The sequence below is a fragment of the Olea europaea genome, unplaced genomic scaffold (assembly GCF_002742605.1).
Source record: "Olea europaea var. sylvestris unplaced genomic scaffold, O_europaea_v1 scaffold3057, whole genome shotgun sequence".
Taxonomy (NCBI): domain Eukaryota; kingdom Viridiplantae; phylum Streptophyta; class Magnoliopsida; order Lamiales; family Oleaceae; genus Olea; species Olea europaea.
In genome coordinates this window covers 37452-59768 of record NW_019249274.1, presented here as the reverse complement: position 1 = coordinate 59768, position 22317 = coordinate 37452, and the positions used below count along the sequence as shown (strand labels likewise).

Below are 22317 nucleotides of genomic sequence, written 5' to 3'. Positions count from 1 at the left end.
GGAATGGCATGATATACTGATGAAAAAGATTTCAACATAAGAATGAAAAAAGGATTCAACAACCCAATTGCAAAGTAAAACTTTCTGTGAAAGCCATAGAGACATTGACAAGTCCATCCAGGAAAGTTGAAGAGGCTTCTCACTATTACATAGAAAGGGAATGCTTGACGAATGAGGTCTTTGTCACTTTGGTGTCTACGAGGGTCCTCTTTCCCCCTTCAATGAACTTCGTTATAAATAAAAAGTGATTCAACAACCAAGATCTAACTCTAACCATAATTTTCGTTAGATTTAGTGGGTATGAATGGAGAGATCTAGATATTGAAGCGCGTTCATCGACTAGAAAAAATGGAGGCTGCATGCAAGATATAAGGAATTCATTTATCTAAAAATTAGATAATCATTGATGCAGTGCATCACATAGAACGATGATCATCTAAACTTTAGATAAGTAATATTATTCAATTGTTCATCTTATTAAGTATTGAACTCTTAAATGCTAAATTTCAATACGATAAACTTAGCAATACTCAAAATGTTGAAATTAATGTGTGATGTCCTAGTAAAACCAAAAGGGATAGAAAAATATATATATTCATATGGCCTACTCAAATTTATTAATGAAAAATACTTTAGTTTCTTATGGTATTTTTGTTACATACGTATACTCCGGGAGTTGCAATAATTAACTTACTAGAAAGTCTGGGATGATATTAATTGTAGAGAAATTTTATATCCCCATTTCCACTATCCAGTCTATCTTCTTGATTTTATTAAAATTATGTAGTTAGTAGTGCGAGCGAAATTTTAGCTGCCATTGCCAATAAATAAAGGTTTGGTGTTGAAAACTTGATTTCAATCACTTGGTTGATGAGCTTGCAGTCCTCACGTGGAATTGAATGTTAAGAATTAGAAATCTTAATTCTATATTATCAAAAACAATAAAATCGCATTAAAAAGAATGAATAAAAAAATATAAAATTTATAGAAGTTAATCTTTGTATGTCTCTACAGTAATTTATTATAGTAAAGAAGTTTATAAGAGAAAACTCGCATACTCTATCTTCTCTAACCCTCCTCTTTCTCTCCTATGAAGATCAAATCTTAATGATGGTTCCTTATCTATAAGATAAAATAGGGTTAAATCAAAATTGGCGTTCGGGCTCGTCAAATCAGCACTAATAAGATTCCACAACTTATGATGGAACATATGGGTTCAAGTCAAGAAGAAAAATGGCTGATGTTGATGCAGTTATTAAACGATTTTATACTTAATGTACACATTGAGCATGTTCCTCCAGGCTTAAAAAAATTGAAGTAAAAACTTATGTTTTCTGAAGTTTTTCTTTTTCTATTACTCGAGTTTTATCGTAACTTTTAAGTCAATATTTGACATGTGAATTATTTTATATGGAGACATAATTATCATTTCAATGAGTTGAAATTAGTTTGGTATTATTGTAGTAATCTTAGTGTAAACTTTTTAAGTAAGAATTACAACCACCTGCATAAGTGTTTTAAGATATCCCTCCATTGAAAATGATTGATGGATCTTTTTTCTCATCTATATAGTTTGAGAGGGTGGCTTCAAGGATGAATGTGATTGATTAGTCGGTATTGAAGGGACTTGAAATTTAAGGCTATTGAAAATTTTCAAAGTGAGTTGTTTGGATTGATAGGTCTTATAATAATGGTTTCGTCGTTGACTCTTTATTGGCTAATACAATGGCCGACAATATCATTAGCAGTGTTCTAAAAGTTGTAGCGTGTGGAGGCCAAGCTATGAATAAGGCGAGCTTAGGCAAGACATAAACGTAAAAAAAATGTTTTCTTATTTTAATTTTTAATCAATCAAAAAATCATTTAATAATTAAAAATAACGCATACCAAAAATCTAAAACAAATTTATCGGAACTTTATACATTTTTTTAAAAGTTTCCAACGGAATGATAAATTTCAAATATAAATACTAAATAGTAAATAAATAAGAATTTTTGGGAGTTTTCCTTTATTTATGGATTTAAGCGACTGTTTTGAATCTAGTTAAGTTTTAATTTTAAAGAATTGTAAAAGGATAAAAAATAAAAAAAGATAATAATGCGTGCCACAGCGTGCATAATCACGTCTAGACGGGCATCAACGGTCAACAGACCATTGACTACTAAAAAAGGCGGCTTGGGGTTTTCGTTGCACATCGCACCTAGGCGACACCTTGGCGCCATCTAGACGCTTCTTTTTAGAAATTGGCGATCAATGACTTTTACTATTAAATTATTTCAAGTCTTACTAAGTCCTTCTTTGATTCTCATTCTTATCAAAAATGAATTTTTGAATAGCATATTAATGAACAACGCGTGGTTTAAAAATTTTAAAAAAAAAGTCATGAATTTATGTGTAATATTATTTTATTGAAAAATGTGTGATTAAAGACTTGAAGTGGAATCAAATCACTGCTGAGAAATGTATTTTGATGGAAAAAATAGAGCACAAACAAGGGCTAAAACTCTTTTCATATGTAATAAATTCCCAATTAGACTATGATTTATATAGCGGCAAACATAAGTTTTGGGCAGGAATCGTGTGGAACAATTAATTCCAAATTTATTTAGGCGTGGGCAAAATGTGTAAGAAATTCAAAGGCCCCCTCAATTCATTTCAAAAGTTTTTGCTTTTATTTTAATCCCTGATGGTCCCATCACACCAAACACTAACACATTTTTTCTACGCCGTTGATGCAAGGCACGTGGTTGTTGATTAATGGTCAACGTAATCTCAGTCAACTCTCTTTTCTTCTTCAACGCGATTTTGTTCTTTGTTTACTTTGGTTTGACAATTGTGCCACTTTATTCATATTTTTAGTCCTTTCTTTTCCTTTTTGTTTTTTTCTGTTTTTGTCTTTTTTTTTTGGAGGGGGGTGGTTAGTGGGGGAGTGAAAGATATTTAGTATTAACCTTGAAATTTGACAGGATCATGGAATCAATATATCTCAACTCATCTTGCGTCCATATGTATGTTACTTGTACACTTAGACACAATGTTAAACTAGTAATCGTAGAGTGTGATGTTGTGACACTTCGATGCTCAAGTCAAATGGAGAAAAGAGTATTTTTTGACATTGGAGAGACATAATTGACGAGCATATGGGTGTCCGATTGAAAAGAGAATATTACTAAGAGCAATTTTATTATTGTTTGATCATAGGCTGAACAGCAACCACCCTAAGTTATAAGCCTATAGACTAAAAAATAAACTACAAATTGATTGAGCGATGCTACTGTAGAGATTTAAAAAGTCCCATCAATCAGATTGAGTAGTGCGTTGTACAACTTGGCCTGGTCGAGGAAAAGTCTTTGCAAGATGCTCATCATAGAACATGTCAATCATCTCGAAAATGCAATACAGTAGAAAGGTGATGCATCGTCTTGAATAATGAATGGCAGAGAGGTGATAAAGATGCCCATCACACAACATGACGATTGTGTTGCAACAGGAGGTGATGCCTCACATAAGTAGTAGTCATTTAGAATAAGGCGTACAAGGGCTTCGTCCGGTCATTCAATCACCACAGAGGGCTTGCTCAAAGGAGCAAGTCGAACTGAAGTGCAAATGTTGTGTGATCTTTTATTTTTCTTTTTGCTTTACTGGCTGCCATGTGATTTGCTATGCTAGTCAAGGCATAAGGTCTGGTACCATAATTAACTAGAATTAAATAGTGGAATAATTCAAAATTTATGTTATACTCTATTTATTTATTTACTTATTTTTTTAAATTTTCATGGCACGGCAATAATGTCATACTTCATTTGCTTATATTTGCATCACGTGTATTAATTATGCTCAATGTAGATTCATTCAGAAACTAATTTTAGGACTTTTTAATGATGAAACTTGATCTATATATATTACAAAATATTAAAATAAAAATTAATACATGTTCATTATTGCTACATTTGTCCACCAATTTCTTCTTGGGATCAAAACGTACATTTTCTTCTTACTTTTGAGATTTTCCAGGTTTTGTGATCAAAATGTACATTTTCTTCTAACTTTTGAGATTTTCCAGATTTTGTAATCATGGAGGAATCAAGGAGGATGGAGATGTTGGGTGTATATAGAGTATAGATATTACATCGTGATGTAATGGGGCCATACATATACAGATGGTGCTTATACTACTAAATGATGGTTTTAATGTTAGACATGGGAGACATCTGAAGTCACAAGTGTGAGACTTCTTAATTAATGCGGTTTGAAAAAGTGAACTCTAAAATATCGAATAATTTTCATCTAAAGCCCCTGTTTGGTTTCCATTCTTTTTTCATTAAAATGAAAAATATAATCGATATTCATCACTTTAAATCACCAAATTTGAATTTCTATCTCTTGCGTGTGGCCTGTAACGACTATATTTTTCATTTTCATTCTTCAAAAAATAAGAAACAAACGGGAGCAAAATAAAACCTTTTTTTTACACTTTATTGTTCTAGTCATGTAACGTGTTCTTACGTGCCAAATACATTGGTATGTTACAATATTGAGGATTCATTTCATAAAACTATTTTTGATTAAGAAGTTGTTTTTGAACATATATGAATAATTTTCTAAAAATATTATATTTAGTAATAAGAGTTTTTATAGAAATCGGATTAAAGTAACTTTTTCAAAGAACTTTTCTACGAAAAAGTGGAAATTTTGTCGAGCAGAACATAAATCATATAGACTTTGGTGTGGCATTACTTTTAAATTAATTCTGTCAACAGGAGATTAATTGAATCAGTATGCCTTAAAAAAGTTTCCACTAAATAAAATTGGGCAAAAAGTTGCAGCCAACAGCCAACCTATCTAGATTGATTGAACCACGTTTTCAACATTCGCGTTTTAGCATCAAACAAAAATTAACCTTTTTCTTAAAGGTTGAACCCCAATCTTGAGGGTCCCCTCGCTCCGCCCCTAGAGCTTTGTGAGGGAGGTAAATCGTGAAATGTGCTCCAACAGATCAGGGAACAAGAGCTGTCTGTACACTGCGCCTACAAGGAGTCCAATTCTATGTTTCAGGAATCGAACCTCCACACTGCGGCTGTCAACAAGGTATGAGATAATTTCACTTCTGTCATTTGCACCACTAGACTATACCCGAAGGGGGGGGGGGGCAAAAAAAAAAAAACCTTTTTCTTGAATACATGCATACATGTACAGAATCTAACTTATATTTGCATTCGGGTCATTTGCAAAAATGTCCAATTTTACATACGTCAATTCAAAAATGTACACTTTTGATAATTTTTGCAAAATGGCCAAATTTGATATTTACCTTTAATGAAAGAATAAATAATTTCATGATGCAAATGTCAAACCACAATTAATGCTAGATAAAAAAAATGTCGAGAACAACATTTAAAGTGCAGAGAAATATCATGTTCGGAATTAAATATCAGTCTAAATATTTAATATGTCGAGAACAACGTTTGAAATGTTGAGAATATTTGATATTGTGAAGTAACATGTGTACTTTTAAAATATAAACGAATTCAAATATTGAGAATGACATTTGAAATATCGAAAACATTATTTTAATGTAGCTTCTCATGGAAGCTATTAAAGGGTACTCTCGTCCAAATAATTGCAAAAATGGACAACAAAATTTTTGGATATTTTTGCAAATGATTATATCAAAATGGACATTTTTTATTTTTATTTTTTGTAATTTTCTCTTTGCATTTTACCTTTTATTTAAAGCTCGTTTTATTCCCAAAAGATAATGGTATCTGGCACTCTCGGAACTTGGAATATGAATATTTTTCACGGTACAAATGTAATTGTCCCTTTTGAAGTACAGTAATTAGTTTGTAATGCGTTTTTTTTTTTAAAGGGGAAAATAGAGATATATACTTCTTAATGAACTAGAAAAAGACCAGGAAATTTCCAGTATTATTATATTTTTTGCTAATAATGGATGATCATGTGGTGCATCTATAATTTATTTGTTCATAATAGTAAGTTATTGTAGAGATCGTGAGTCTTGATTATATAATTTATTTCTTGTTTAGTTAAGTTAAATTTAGATTTTTAATTGATTTTGATAAAAATTTATGAAAAAATAAGGTTGAAAAGTCGATAAAAATTGATGGTTATATGAGATATATAATTAAAATTAATTATTTACTTTGATCAAACAAGGTTTAGAAGAGAAGATGAAGAACTATTATTGAGATTAATATTTACTTTAATCAAACAAAATTTAGAAGAGAAGATGAAGAACTCTTATTGAGATTAGATATTTTTTTTAAGGATTTTTGAAAACCTATAATTACATAGTAGCACACTTTTGCTTGCATTGTGTCAGTGCTCGTAAGAGTTTTTGTTTTGTACTTTCATATGAAAAAATGTCATAAATAAGCTACTTTAAGTCGATCACTTTTAAATGTTTTTATAGCTATATAAAGTATTTTAAGAAAACTATTCAAATATTTTGGAAAATAATTTCTAGTCCTTGTTAAATTCCCATTATTCATAAAATATATTTCTCTCTCTCTCTCTCTCTTTTTCAATTTCACATTTTTTGGTAAAATAATGAAATATGTTACTTATACATAATACTGCATTCATCTTCCTCACATGGAGGGGACCCACTTTTGATAAATTATATTTTATTCGAAGTGAGTCTCTCTAAGGTAAGGAGATTGAACATCGAGATGGACACCCTGATATGCGTATAGCATTATCCTATTAGTTTTAAAAACCCATTAAACCCTTGTTTGATACCCATTTTTTTTATAATACATTTTTTTTAACCACACATTTTTCAATAAAATAATATTACACGCAAAACTAACTTTTTTTTAAATTTTTTAACCACATATTTTTCATCAATTAACTATTTCAAAATGCATTTTTACTAAAAAATGGGAAACACACGAGGTTTAAATATATTTTCAAGAATGAGATTTTGAATTTTGATTATTAAGAAAATAATTTTTGGATATATATATACACACACATACACACACACACAGAGGGGGTTACCCGTTACCGAATGGTGTCCCTTCTCTCACAATGTATTGTGGGCCTCGTCTGAATTCAAAAATGAAGGCTTGTTGTCTACACCCCTATTGTAAATAGTAGGTAAAATATTAACTTAAAAAAATTTGGAACGTGTATCATTGTTCATAAATTTTTTTTAACAAATTTCGGAAGTCTAAGCTAGTGACGCGGTCCCATGGCTAGAAATGTCAACACTAGGTTCCCGCCCCTGATCCGAGACGTGTTGCCCTTTCTCACACTCAAACCATATACTGACGTGGGTTCATCGTACACACTCATTTTCTGATACAATTTCACACTCTAGCCGTCAAATCCGTTTACTTTATTATACCTTTTCTTTTCCTCACGTGGAACGCGCCGCATAGCATGGGACAGCACGAACCAGTCAGATTACAGTCCTAAATCAAGAAATATAAATTATTAATAAATTTAAGTAAAAATTAAAATTAAAATTTTAATCTAAGCTCTTTCTAATTGTCATTATCCTTGATAAAAATTTGAATAGTGATTTCATTTGGCATTTTTTATTTGGAGTAATGTTATTTTTAGTCGCTCACTGCGACAGTCGCACTACGTGACATACACATGACATGTGATTATTTGATATATTAATGTGGTAATTTTTTTATTCATTAATGTATCAAATAACCATTTGTCATGTATATGTCATATAGGGCGACTGCTGTAGTAAGTGATTGAAAATAACATTATTCTTTTATTTGGGTCCCCCAATGACACCTGGCAGCAATACTGACGCACAGTCTTACGTTAACATTATCAAATCCTCCTTGGCCTTCCCACTCGCACACGCACGTCTGAACCATATCGTCAAATTTCTGGTCTACGAGAAAGTTTTTCTTTGTCTCTCTCTTCATCCAACTCTTTTATATACACTTGCTCTTTGCATTTGTAGAAGACTTCTCAAATTCTTGACCTTACCCTCTCTTAATTTTCTTGATAAACATAAAACAATAAAATAGAAAAAAAATTGATATCATTTTCATTTTCCCCCACATCTTAAGCTATCTGATTGAGTTTTTGATAATTTATGGACAAAGGATGGTGTCTTACCCTTGAAAATTCTGATCCTGTTGGGTTTTTCACGAGCAAGTCAGATTTTGGATTTGATTTGAGCTCCAGGTTATATGATAAAGAGGGTACAGCTACTATGTTTCTGACTGGTAGAGAAGAACAGTATGCTTCATCTCCGGCCGATGAGAGACGGGTGGTTTTAGGAGAAGTAGACTTCTTTTCCGACAAGAATAGGCCTGTCAAGGATATGTCTGTCAAGAAGGAAGATTTACACACCGCAAGGGAATCGGATGTTAACGTAAGTAACAGAATTTTTGGATATGCAGTTAAGATTATTATTGGTATTTACTGGTTTTTTTTTTGGTCACCTTATTACGTGTATAGACTGGTTTGCAACTTGTTATTAACACTGGAAGTGATCAATCAACGGTTGACGATGGGATTTCATCGGATGTGGAAGATAAGCGAGCAAAAAATGAGGTAATTAAGGAGATTCAACTTTAAAGTTTAAGTTTCATAGTCTCAAGAATAATACTATTTGCATTTACTCATTATTACGGTAGTCTTACGTGAGATACATATGACGGTTAGTGATTTGATATAAGAGCCAAATCACAATTGGTCATGTAGAGTGTTATGTAGTGCGACTATCAGCGACTATGAATAACGTTACTCTAATCTTACTGTAACTTAAATTTCTAATTAGATTCTTTTTATTTGTCTGTAATATAGCTAGCAAAATTGAAAGTTGAGCTTGAAGGAATGAATGCTGAAAATCAAAGGTTAAGAGGGATGCTAAGTCAGGTGAGCAGCAATTATACTGCGTTGCAGATGCATCTCGTGGGATTAATGCAGCAGCAGAAAAATTCAACTGCGCATGATAGCACACAAGAACACGAGGTAATTCAATAATATTTGCAATATCAATCGGTTTTTTTCTGCTGTTGCCGAGAAGTTAATAGCCTAATACAATAATATGTGTATGTTGGGTTCAGAAGAAACAAGAAAATGGAGGTGCAACAGTTCCTAGACAATTCTTGGATTTAGGCCTTGCCAGTGAAATTGATGATCCATCTAATTCTTCATCAGAAGAAAAAACTACATCTGGATCGCCTCACAAAAAGATTGGCCGTGCTGAGAGCCCAGAATCAGATAGTTGTGGCCCTAACAAGATTCCCAAGTTGAATCCCTCAAATCCAGTGGATCAATCCACGGAGGCTACCATGAAGAAGGCTCGCGTTTCTGTTCGAGCCCGGTCAGAAGCGCCCATGGTAATTGGGTGTTTATTACCTTAATCTCTTCGAAATTCAATTCGAATATGGCTATCCAGGCTCTAACCCTATTTCTGACAATTCGAATATGCCTATCCAGGCTCTAACCCTATTTCTGACAATTCGAATATGCCTATCCAGGCTCTAACCCTATTTCTGACAATTCGAATATGCCTATCCAGGCTCTAACCCTATTTCTGACAATTCGAATATGCCTATCCAGGCTCTAACCCTATTTCTGACAATTCGAATATGCCTATCCAGGCTCTAACCCTATTTCTGACAATTCGAATATGCCTATCCAGGCTCTAACCCTATTTCTGATTATTTGCAGATTTCTGATGGATGCCAATGGAGAAAATATGGTCAAAAGATGGCAAAAGGAAACCCATGTCCACGAGCTTATTATCGTTGCACCATGGCAGTCGGTTGTCCAGTTCGCAAACAAGTATGTTTATCTTCTTGACAAATTAAATTTTCTGAATTAAGTGTAATTTTAACCTTTTAAGCTAATTTTGTTGTGGTTCATCCCAGGTTCAAAGGTGTGCCGAGGACCGAACAATCTTGACCACAACCTATGAAGGAACTCATAATCATCCACTGCCTCCAGCCGCCATGGCCTTGGCGTCAACCACCTCAGCCGCGGCCAGCATGCTTCTTTCAGGATCTATGCCTAGTCCGGATGGTCTGATAAATCCTAATTTTCTTGCAAGAACCCTTCTTCCTTATTCATCAAACATGGCCACAATTTCTGCCTCAGCTCCTTTTCCTACTGTTACTTTAGACCTAACTCACAGTCCAAATCCATTACAGTGCCAAAGAGTACCACCTACTCAATACCAAGTCCCATTTCTTGTCCATCCTCAAAATTTCGCTTCAGTAACAAACCCGCAAATGCCTCAGGTTTTTGGCCAAGCACTGGTAAACCAATCCAAATTTTCAGGGCTTCAGAGTTCTCAGAATAATATTGAACAAATTCAGCCACCGCTGCACCACCAATCCTTCACCAACACTCTAAGCGCCGCCACTGCCGCAATCACGGCTGATCCCAATTTCTCTGCCGCCCTTGCTGCTGCCATCACCTCCATAATGGGTGGCTCGCGTCCGGACAGTGGCAACGCTACCAATAACACCACCAACGTAAATACAAGTACTAGCAACAAGTCCAGCAGTTTTATGGGAAATTAATCCAAAAGTTCCGGTTATTTCTTTGTGTCCATTTTTTGTACTTTTGTCAAGATTAATACCTTTCTTCATGTTTTTCATTCGTTGTGTTTATTAATGTGAATTTTGAGGTTCTAATGTGAATTTACTTGTTGAAAAGTTTTATCTTATGTATTACACACACTGGAGGGTTTGGAGCTCAAAATTACAAAATTCCCTTTTGTTTTGTTCAAAACAATGTATTTGAAAGTTACCATAATATTCGACATGTTTGATTGTACTTAAAAGTTATGTCTTCATGACACTTTCCGCCACTCAAAAAAGTCGTTTAAAGCTTGGATGAACCATCTTCATGATGTTAAATTTATAGGGTTTCATTTTCGGTGTCAGTTTCAAATAATTGGAAAAAACAAAATAGATGCAGAAATTTTGGCGAGTTGCGTAGGAAGTGAGTTTGTTTGATGAAACTTTGTTCTTCTTTTAATAATTAAATTTTAATTTGAATCACAGATTTATAATTTTTATTTAATTTTTCAATCAGAAGTTTAATTATATTTTATCTAAACCTCTTAAAATTGTATAAATTTTTTTGTAAAACAACCCTTTATCGAAATCTGTCATATGTTTGAAAGATATACCGTGTTACGAGAAGTCAATAACTCCGGCCAATCATGTTTTACACGTAAATGACAATAAATTTGGATAAGATTTAATATAGAGAAGACTTCAGGGCAGCTTTCTTGGATTCTTTCAGTCTGTAATATCAGATCACAAGTGTGGTTCACGCCCTTAAATGTAGTTCTTTTTTATTTTATTTTTTTCTAAAAGAAAAAGAAGAAAAATCATTTTCAAGTTCTTAATTTGTTACAAAATGTTTAGAAAGAATATATTACACGTCATTGATAAAAAAAATTTAAAATTATTTTTTTTTAAGAATATTTTTGGTCAACTAATAGATTTTTGAATGAAAACCTTTAAATGTCCTTAAGGATCAAATTTATTTAAGGTCTGGGATCGCGCGATACATTTTTAAAAGTGGAACAATCGATGCAAATTTCCTATTTTCAATTAATTAAAGATTAAAAGACCATTTGCACTTTTAAAAATTGGTCAAATTATGATCTAACGCTAACTTTTTGTCAACCAATGAACTTTTGGATAAAAATCGTCCAGAGGTGAAATATTTGGGACCCCACTTCTATGATATAAAGGTTTGAGTATACAATATGCAAATTTTTAACAGGTTCTTTTGATAATCTCAAAAGAATATTAGGTAAGGCGAACTAAAAAATGACTAACAAAAATAACTGCTATAAAAAAAAATGGCGGTGATAAAAGAGAAATACAAACAAAAATATTTTGTTTTGTTTTGTTTTTGTTTTGTTTTTTGATTTTTTTGCATGAGATGTTGAAAACTATAAAATCTCATGTTATTTTAATTAATATATAATTGATTTTATGAAACTACATGGATAAATATAGTAATGTAATTAAAAAAGCTCGATAAGCAATTTGATCCATTTAGGACTCAAACAAGCAATTCATTTTTAAGATTCATGATGTTTTTAAATAAGTTATCGTCTTATTGCATATGCATATAAATTGTTGAGATAAGTGATTAAATTAGTGATAAGTGTATTTTTATACTGTATACTTGCTTATTTATCTAATTAGTTAGTTGGTGTCTTGGTGACTTCTAGTCGAACTTCTTGAAACTTAAATTATTTACGTTGTCACTTTACATTCATGCATTCTAGTGTCAAGACATTGTCATATTCAAGGAGAGTTATAAGGTAATATTAACAACTTATTTAATAAACTTTATATCAACTTTTCAACTCATCAAATTTTAATTTTCGTTATGAGATCTGTAATTTTTATCATACTAAAAACTGTTATCAAACGAACCCTAAATATGAACTTAAAATTAGGAGAGAAATACATTAACAATAAACAATTATACATTAGTGGCGTCTTAATATCTATATTTTTTTTTTCTTGATGTGTGAGACTAGATAATGGGTTCCAGGCTCAAAAGAATTGAGTAATCTTATCTTTGTGAGACTAGATAATGGGTTCCAAGTAATTTCGAACCGAACTTCGTGATGTCATTTTCTCTCCCAACATCCCTATATGAGTTCTGCAAAAAATGATATGTATATGTAATCCCTCTTATAATCAAACCAGAAAGAGATACATATATTTATATATATAAGTAAAGTATAATATTCGATGGAGGATCAAGAACTGGCAAAGTCGTCGATTCAGATTGTTACTGATCCACAACAAGGAGATGGTGATTTCGGCAAGAAATCACCGCCATCCATTTTCACCAGGCTCCATGCAGGCTATTTCAGAATAAGTCTCTCTTTTGGGGGTCAAGTGTTGCTATGGAAAACCCTAAGTGAACATGTATACGAAACACAAGCTATTCATTTCATTTTACATATTCATACCTTCCCTTCAATGGCTTTTCTTCTACTCTGGTGGCTTTCCTTGTGTATTCTCATTCTTCTTTCTGTTCTCTACATTTTTAAGTGCATTTTTTATTTCAATCTGGTGAAAGCAGAGTTCCTGCACCATGTTGGTGTTAACTATCATTTCACTCCATGGATTTCATGGCTTGTTTTCCTCCAGACAGGGCCATTTGTGAATGAAAATGATGCTCCTTATCATATTCTGTTGTGGGTTTTTGTTGTTCCTGTGGTGCTTCTTGATCTTAAGATTTATGGACAGTGGTTTACCACGGAAAAGCGGTTTCTGTCGATGGTGGCGAATCCTACGAGCCAGATATCAGTTATAGGGAATTTGGTGGGTGCATGGACTGCAGCTAGAATGGGATGGAAAGAGAGTGCTGTTTGCATATTCACACTCGGTATGGCTCATTATTTGGTGGTGTTTATCACGCTTTATCAGCGATTATCGGGGGCTAATCGTTTCCCGGCAATGCTTCGGCCAGTCTTCTTTTTGTTTGTAGCCGCACCAAGCATGGGGAGCTTGGCTTGGAGCTCCATTTCTGGCAGTTTTGATATGCCATGCAAAATGCTCTTCTTTCTCGCGCTATTTCTCTTCTCATCATTGGTAAGTTAATTTGTCTTCGAGTAGTTAATTTTGGGAGAAAATGTGGTTAAAAAGTAAAGAATTTTTTTTTGAATTTACATGAAGAATTTTTTATTGTGAAAATGTATGACTGAAAATGAGTATGAAAAAAAAGAATGAGAAAGAACGATTGTCAGACAAGGGATAAATTACATGTTAGGATTTTAAGGTGCAACATGATCGACACACCATAAATTTTTAATAAAAGTAGGACATAACATATAGTGATCCAGGCATGTGCCCAAGCCATTAATTCATATACAATATATACTTTGAAAGAGTGTGTACCCATCTAACCTCAATTGGTATCAAGATTTAACTTAAGCACCTCATAACATAAGTATCTTGAGTTTGATACTAGGAATCCAAAAGAAATTCGTAAAGGTAAAAAATGAGTACAGACTATCCTAATTTGAATAATACGTATGAATTAACGGTTTCGACACGGCTCATTACTAAACGTTTTACTCTTGTCTAACCACTCGTGTTTTTTCTTATATATAATCAGATATGTCGGCCAGCACTTTTCAAGAAATCAATGAAGAAGTTCAATATAACATGGTGGGCATACTCATTTCCCTTGACTTTCCTTGCACTTGCCTCAGCAGAATATGCACAACAGGTTAAAGGTGTTGTAGCATCTGCAATAATGCTCATCATTTCAGCCATCTCAGTTTTGGTTTTCCTTGGAATCTTGATCATTACTGCTGTCAACACCGATTCGCTTTTGTGCGAAAACGATCCTTGTCTAGGTTTTATGGACAACAACTATAAAACCTAGAACAGGTGAATCGACCAGTCGAGTATGTGGAATATATCGAAATATAACAGAGTGTGCATATTTTCACTCTACCATCTATAATATCTAACAAAGTACTTTGTTATTACCAATATTTTACTTTTAGCAGTGGAAGCTGACAGTTAAAAAGAACAGACATATTACTGGTTAAAGCAAGGTAGTTAAACTCAACATCAGGGGAAAAGTAAAAAAGAATAATTAGCCATTAATCCAATAATTAAAAGTAATATAATTATTAATTACAATGAACTTATTAATTATTCAAAAGGGTGCTGCTTTCCAGTGTGCAATTGCGATCAATAGCACTACGTATATATAATTGGAGCCTCAATCCTGATATGCAAGTCCAACAACACATTTCAGCTTCGCAATATTTATATATATACAGCAAAAACATCTCTCCCATTCTTAAGTTCTAAGCAATTCAAAGGAAAATTTGCAGGGAAAGTTCGCAATTTATGACCATTATAACAAGTTGGTCTCGGCTAAGAAATTACATCACATAACCACTGAGACGATGTTCATCTTTTAAATCTGGGTTTCAAACTTCTGGGATGAATACAAAACACTGAGACGATGAACTCGAAATACACGTCATTAATAATATTCGAATTCTGGTTATATTTCTTGCTTCTATTAGATCATGGTTTCCTTTCAGCAAAGAATTAATTAATTGCTATCTTTCCTATCTCTGATTCTGTTGATAGAAATTTACTATTAATTATTTGCATGAATAAAGCTTGTACCTAGTCATTAGAAAGTTAGTTATTTTCTACATAGTTTTTAGGATAGTCCTACTTTATCGGGTTGTTAGTAGATTTTTTGTTAATTTAGTTGGGCCCTATGGCTATAAATAGCCCACTCTGTAAAGGTTTTCAATGCATTCAGTTTTCTCATTTTTTTTAATTGGCTTTTGTTGTTTTCTTTAGCCCATTTAAAGAATGTAGTAGCTTTCTTTACTTACAATAATTTTTTTTTTTTGAGTGTCCATTTATTATCATTGGTATCAGAGCGAGGTTAAAATCACAAGAATGTAACACACACGAGGGAGTGTTTTAAAGCAACAACTTACTTCTTTCCACTTGTGTGATAAATTTCTTTCATAGCTTCTGAGAATTTTGTACAGCTTGCAATGTTATGCTTTGATTGTCACTATCACCATTGGAGCATGCTCATAAAAAACTTCTTGAGGTTCAAATATTACTAGATGGTTGTTGATTCTAGAGTAGCAGAACCAACAACAGGAGTTGTGTTGATAGATGCTCTAAAGACAGAGCAAGAAGGGCTGAAATTGAAAGATCTTAAGGCAAAGAACTACATGTTCCAAGCCATTGATCACTCAATTCTGGAAACCATTCTTAAAAAAGCTACTGGCAAGTAGATTTGGGATTCCATGAAGAAAAAGAATCAAGGGAATGCAAGGGCCAAACGGATGCAGCTTCAAGCACTTCGTGGTGAATTTGAAACTCTACAAATGAAGGAGGGAGAATCTGTTTCAGATTACTTCTCAAGGACAATGGCAATCGCTAATAAGATGCGGATACATGGTGATACATTGGAAGATGTGACTATTGTTGGAAATATATTTTGCTCCATGACAACAAAATTCAATTATGTTGTTTGCTCTATTGAGGAATCAAATGATATTGATGATCTTTCTCATGATGAGTTACAAAGTGCTTTGTTGGTTTATTAGCAGAAGATGCATCGACAAGATAAGAAGGAGCAAGCATTACAAGCCTCAACTAATAATTATTTTTCAACATCAAAAAGAGGAGATCAAGGATGAGGAAAGGGCCGAGTCAACAATTATGGTAGATACTCCTATAAATTTTTGGAAGATAGTTAGTTTTCTAATACTCTAAGAAGAGGGAGAGGTCATGACAACAATATTTCAACATACTCTAAATCAAAGTCAACAAACAAAACAAGAGTTGAATGCTACAGTGTCACAAATATGGCCATTACAACCCAAAATGTCAAACCAATATCAACAATTATGATGGTAAGCAATCCCATTTTGTAGAGAAGGAAGACGAAGTGTCTTTCTTAATGGCCTTTCATGTGAAGGAGGAAAACTATAAGAATTTGTCGTACTTAGATACAGGTTGCAGTAACCATAAATGTAGAGAGAAGACAGCATTTTCTGAACTAAATGAATCTTTTTATGATTTTGTGAAATTTGTTAATGGTTTTAAAGTTTCTGTTATAGGAAAAGGAAAGGTAGCAATTCAAACCAATAGAAGTTCTATTTAAACAATTTCTAATGTTCTATTTGTTCCAAATTTGAGAATAAATTAACTTAATGTTAATCAACAAGAAGAAAAAGGGATATGAGATCTCATCAAAGATGGAGTTTGCAAAATTGAAGATGAAAAATTGGGCTTGATGACTCAAATCAACATGACAGCCAACCTAATTTTTCCATTGTATCTCCACAACACCACTCACCAATATTTTCCTACAAGACTGAAGAAGAAGGAATGGATATGACATATTCGCTGCGGGCATCTTAATTTTGGTGGTTAAAGACTATAACAGAAGAATATGGCGACATGTTTTCCTTAAATTTCAGCTCCTTCTCAAGTTTGTGTAGAACATGTTGTTAGCAAACAACACTATAATCAATTCCAGCAAGGAAAATCAGGGAGAGTGAAAATGCCATTGGAGCTTGTTTATTCTGATATTTGTGGGCCAATAACCCCGTGTTCTAATGGAGGTAAAAGATATATAATTACCTTCATTGATGGTTATAGTCGAAAAATTTGAGTTTACCTTTTGTAAGAAAAATTCGAAACCTTTCTAGCTTTTAAAAGCTATAAAGCATTTGTCGGAAAAGAGTTGGCAATCCCATAAAACTTTTCAAGCTGATCGGGGTGGAGAGTATAATTTACATGAATTTACAAATTTTTGTGAAACCTATGGAATCAAGGGGCAACTTACAACAGCTTATATGCCCCCAACAAAATGACGTATGTAAGAGGACAAATCGCATTATTCTTAATGTGTATGAAGCCTTTTGAAAAGGAATTGTGTTTCGAAAAATTTCTGACCCAAAGCAGTTAATTGGAGCATTCATATTCTAAATAGTAGCCCTACACTTGCTGTTCAAAACATGACACCAGAGAAAGCATCGTCCCTGATTGATATCTAGCAATGTGTCAGGGCAATACATGTGACGGAAAATTGTCACGTGGTATGACAAAACCAAATTCGTTCGTTTACCGTGAAACTATAATCCCTTCGTCAATATGATCCGATCAATTACGAGATATGGAATTGTGTCAATCTCGATCATCGATCATATCTTTCACTCCACTATTAAGTCAATATAAATCGAAAACTCCTTTTCGACTTATGAGTACACCTTGGCCAAGGATTTCATCATTGACTTAATTGAATGAAACGTAGATCATAATCTCCTACTATCTAAGAGTGACGAATCCTTTATTGATCAATCACAACCTTCATACGATTCTTGACGTACCCGAACAATGTCGTATTAGCGGCCCTTTTCAGAGCAACATCCAACATCGCCAAAGTATGACTGTCCTCATATAAGGTACCATGACGACCTCAAGTCAAAGGACCAATTTCACTACCGAACGTTAGAGATTAACCACCGACACTCAGATAGTTATCCATGTGGAATCTCTCGACGGGTCTCCAATGTTTTGTTCTATAACAAACATTCACGTGTTCATTTAAGTGTCACCACACTTTAACTTGTGAGATCAGCTACTTACTTCACAAGTAAGAAATGCCACACGTGATGATCTATCCGTAATAACGATATCCGTATCTCGTTATTACTTACGACCACGGATGATTTAAGATTCAATCAGATGTAATTTGTATCTCACAATCACAACTCCTTGTGATTAACAAATTACAAATATTTGAATCTGCGGACTCTATTATTTATTTAATTGTTTATTAATTAAATAATAGATCTGTCATTTAATTGCATTAATTATATATAAAAGTATTTATATCCAAAGTTGATTGGACCTAGGGCATAATACTTACAGCCCTATGGCTATAAATAGCCCACTCCGTAAAGGTTTTCAATGCGTTCAGTTTTCTCATTTTTCTTAATTGGCTTTTGTTGTTTTCTTTAGCCCATTTAAAGAATGTAGTAGCTTTCTTTACTTACAGTAAATTTTTTTTTTGAGTGTCCATTTATTATCATTGGTATCAGAGTGAGGTTAAAATCACAAGAATGTAACACACATGAGGGAGTGTTTTAAAGCAACAACTTACTTCTTTCCACTTGTGTGATAAATTTCTTTCATAGCTTCTGAGAATTTTGTACAGCTTGCAATTCTATGCTTTGATTGTCACTATTACCATTGGAGCATGCTCATAAAAAACTTCTTGAGGTTCAAAGATTACTAGATGGTTGTTGATTCTAGAGTAGCAGAACCAACAGCAGGAGTTGTGTTGATAGATGCTCAAAAGACAGAGCAAGAAGGGCTGAAATTGAAAGATCTTAAGGCAAAGAACTACATGTTCCAAGCCATTGATCACTCAATTCTGGAAACCATTCTTAAAAAAGCTACTGGCAAGTAGATTTGGGATTCCATGAAGAAAAAGAATCAAGGGAATGCAAGGGCCAAACGGATGCAGCTTCAAGCACTTCGTGGTGAATTTGAAACTCTACAAATGAAGGAGGGAGAATCTGTTTCAGATTACTTCTCAAGGACAATGGCAATCGCTAATAAGATGCGGATACATGGTGATACATTGGAAGATGTGACTATTGTTGGAAAGATATTTTGCTCCATGACAACAAAATTCAATTATGTTGTTTGCTCTATTGAGGAATCAAATGATATTGATGATCTTTCTCATGATGAGTTACAAAGTGCTTTGTTGGTTTATTAGCAGAAGATGCATCGACAAGATAAGAAGGAGCAAGCATTACAAGCCTCAACTAATAATTATTTTTCAACATCAAAAAGAGGAGATCAAGGATGAGGAAAGGGCCGAGTCAACAATTATGGTAGATACTCCTATAAATTTTTGGAAGATAGTTAGTTTTCTAATACTCTAAGAAGAGGGAGAGGTCATGACAACAATATTTCAACATACTCTAAATCAAAGTCAACAAACAAAACAAGAGTTGAATGCTACAGTGTCACAAATATGGCCATTACAAGCCAAAATGTCAAACCAATATCAACAATTATGATGGTAAGCAATACCATTTTGTAGAGAAGGAAGACGAAGTGTCTTTCTTAATGGCCTTTCATGTGAAGGAGGAAAACTATAAGAATTTGTCGTACTTAGATACAGGTTGCAGTAACCATAAATGTAGAGAGAAGACAGCATTTTCTGAACTAAATGAATCTTTTTATGATTTTGTGAAATTTGTTAATTGTTTTAAAGTTTCTGTTATAGGAAAAGGAAAGGTAGCAATTCAAACCAATAGAAGTTCTATTTAAACAATTTCTAATGTTCTATTTGTTCCAAATTTGAGAATAAATTAACTTAATGTTAATCAACAAGAAGAAAAAGGGATATGAGATCTCATCAAAGATGGAGTTTGCAAAATTGAAGATGAAAAATTGGGCTTGATGACTCAAATCAACATGACAGCCAACCTAATTTTTCCATTGTATCTCCACAACACCACTCACCCATAGTTTCCTACAAGACTGAAGAAGAAGGAATGGATATGACATATTCGCTGCGGGCATCTTAATTTTGGTGGTTAAAGACTATAACAGAAGAATATGGCGACATGTTTTCCTTAAATTTCAGCTCCTTCTCAAGTTTGTGTAGAACATGTTGTTAGCAAACAACACTATAATCAATTCCAGCAAGGAAAATCAGGGAGAGTGAAAATGCCATTGGAGCTTGTTTATTCTGATATTTGTGGGCCAATAACCCCGTGTTCTAATGGAGGTAAAAGATATATAATTACCTTCATTGATGGTTATAGTCGAAAAATTTGAGTTTACTTTTTGTAAGAAAAATTCGAAACCTTTCTAGCTTTTAAAAGCTATAAAGCATTTGTCGGAAAAGAGTTGGCAATCCCATAAAACTTTTCAAGCTGATCGGGGTGGAGAGTATAATTTACATGAATTTACAAATTTTTGTGAAACCTATGGAATCAAGGGGCAACTTACAACAGCTTATATGCCCCCAACAAAATGACGTATGTAAGAGGACAAATCGCATTATTCTTAATGTGTATGAAGCCTTTTGAAAAGGAATTGTGTTTCGAAAAATTTCTGACCCAAAGCAGTTAATTGGAGCATTCATATTCTAAATAGTAGCCCTACACTTGCTGTTCAAAACATGACACCAGAGAAAGCATGAGCGAACTAAAACCATTTGTAGATCATTTCAGAATTATTGGGTGTGTTGCATATGCCCATATTCTAGACCAGAAGGAAAAAAAAGCTATATGACAAGGGATAACAATGCATTTTTCTCGGTGTTAGTGATCAATCAAAAGCTTATAAGCTTTGCAATCCTAGCACTAAGAAAATACTTACCAGTCGAAATAATTTTAATGAAGATTAAATCTTGCCATGGAATAAAAATGTTGTTAGAGAACAAATTCCAACTAATTTTGACTGGGAAAATGATGATAAAGCAAAACAGCCCCAGCAACAAACTTTTCCAACAATCGTGGGACATGAGAATCCTCAAAATAAACCTCCTTTAACTTCTGAAATCACACAAACAACACTAGAATATGATTAACATGTTGAAGGATCTCATTCTCGTAGTGTTCAAAAGAAGTCGGCATGGACGTCAGATTATGAGGTAACCGAAATTTATCAAAATGAAGATCCACTTACACGCTTTGCTTTATTTTCAGATTGTGATCCCACAATTTTTGAAAGTGCTGCCAATGAATCAAAATGGTGGAAGGCTATGGATGATGAAATAGCAAAAGACACAATACATGGGATTTGACTGATTTTCCAAAGCGGCAAAAGACAATTGGTGTCAATTGGGTTGATAAGACAAAATAGAATGAGAATTGTGAAGTTGACAAGTACAAGGCACACTTGGTAGCAAACGGTTATAAGCAAAAGTTGGATGTTGATGACAAAGAAGTTTATGCTCTGGTTGTTAGACTTGATATAATCAGATTGCTTAAAACTCTGGCCTTTTCTTTTTTTATTCAAATAGACGTGAAACCAGTATGCCTCCATGGAGATTTGAATGAACTTATATTTATTCTGATTATATTAAAGTTGGAAATGAATATAAAGCGTACAGGTTAAAGAAGGCTCTATATCGATTAAAACAAGCTCCACGAGCTAGGTATAATCATGTAGAAACTTATTTTTTGAATTCAAAAATGTCCTTATGAACATACATTTTCCATAAAAATTGGGGATGGAGGATAAATGCTCATTGTTTGCTTATACATGGATAATTTATTTCTACATTGAAAGTAGTAGAGCTATGTTTAAAAAATTTAAGGAATCCATGATAGTTGAGTTTGTAATGTCTAATATGGGAATGATGCATTATTTTCTTGGTATAGATATACTGCAATCTGTTGATGGTAATTTTGTCCCCCAGCAAAAGTATGTGTAAGAAATTTTGGATAGGTTTCAGATGAAGAATTGCAATTTTGTAAGCACTTCAATAGAGTTTGGTCTAAAGCTCATAAAAGATCCTAAAGAAAAAAAGGGTTGACTCACGACTTATAGTTGGAAGCTTGATGTATTTGACTGGAACAAAACCTGATACTATGCATGTTGTTAGCCTTATTAGCAGGTACATGGAACATCTAAGGAAGAATCATTTTCTTGCTGGAAAGAGGAATTTTTTGCAAGTTAGCACCTACAAGTTTTCAAATATATCTGAACATGTTTATAAGGTAAAAGTTAACTTATTTTGGAACTAATGTATCAAAATACATTTTTACTAAAATTTGGA

At 33.4% G+C, this 22317-nt stretch overlaps 4 protein-coding genes across 5 annotated transcripts; all 4 read left to right on the top strand.

The window, feature by feature from the left end:
* The first annotated feature begins 7891 nt into the window (after positions 1 to 7891).
* LOC111384954 (WRKY transcription factor 6-like) lies at positions 7892 to 10729 on the top strand. Of its 2 annotated transcripts, none has more exons than XM_023009302.1 (6): positions 7892 to 8371; positions 8458 to 8553; positions 8806 to 8973; positions 9072 to 9344; positions 9679 to 9792; positions 9879 to 10729. In XM_023009302.1, exons 1-6 carry the CDS (start codon positions 8090 to 8092, stop codon positions 10530 to 10532), a joined length of 1587 nt encoding a protein of 528 aa, XP_022865070.1. In that variant the 5' UTR covers positions 7892 to 8089; the 3' UTR covers positions 10533 to 10729. The 2 variants fall into 2 exon arrangements, with proteins under 2 accessions (XP_022865070.1, XP_022865069.1); XM_023009301.1 differs by having other exon boundaries at positions 7895 to 8371; positions 9069 to 9344.
* Positions 10730 to 12700: 1971 nt separating this feature from the next.
* Positions 12701 to 16536, top strand: LOC111384952 (S-type anion channel SLAH1-like). The gene is made up of 2 exons (XM_023009299.1): positions 12701 to 13589; positions 14116 to 16536. The coding sequence occupies exons 1-2, from the start codon at positions 12741 to 12743 to the stop codon at positions 14386 to 14388; spliced, it is 1122 nt and encodes a 373-aa protein (XP_022865067.1). The 5' UTR covers positions 12701 to 12740; the 3' UTR covers positions 14389 to 16536.
* LOC111384957 lies at positions 15614 to 16102 on the top strand. The gene is made up of 2 exons (XM_023009306.1): positions 15614 to 15712; positions 15788 to 16102. The coding sequence occupies exons 1-2, from the start codon at positions 15614 to 15616 to the stop codon at positions 16100 to 16102; spliced, it is 414 nt and encodes a 137-aa protein (XP_022865074.1).
* A 2268-nt stretch (positions 16537 to 18804) lies between the features above and the next one.
* LOC111384956 lies at positions 18805 to 19293 on the top strand. Its single transcript, XM_023009304.1, has 2 exons — positions 18805 to 18903; positions 18979 to 19293. The coding sequence occupies exons 1-2, from the start codon at positions 18805 to 18807 to the stop codon at positions 19291 to 19293; spliced, it is 414 nt and encodes a 137-aa protein (XP_022865072.1).
* Positions 19294 to 22317: the final 3024 nt, after the last annotated feature.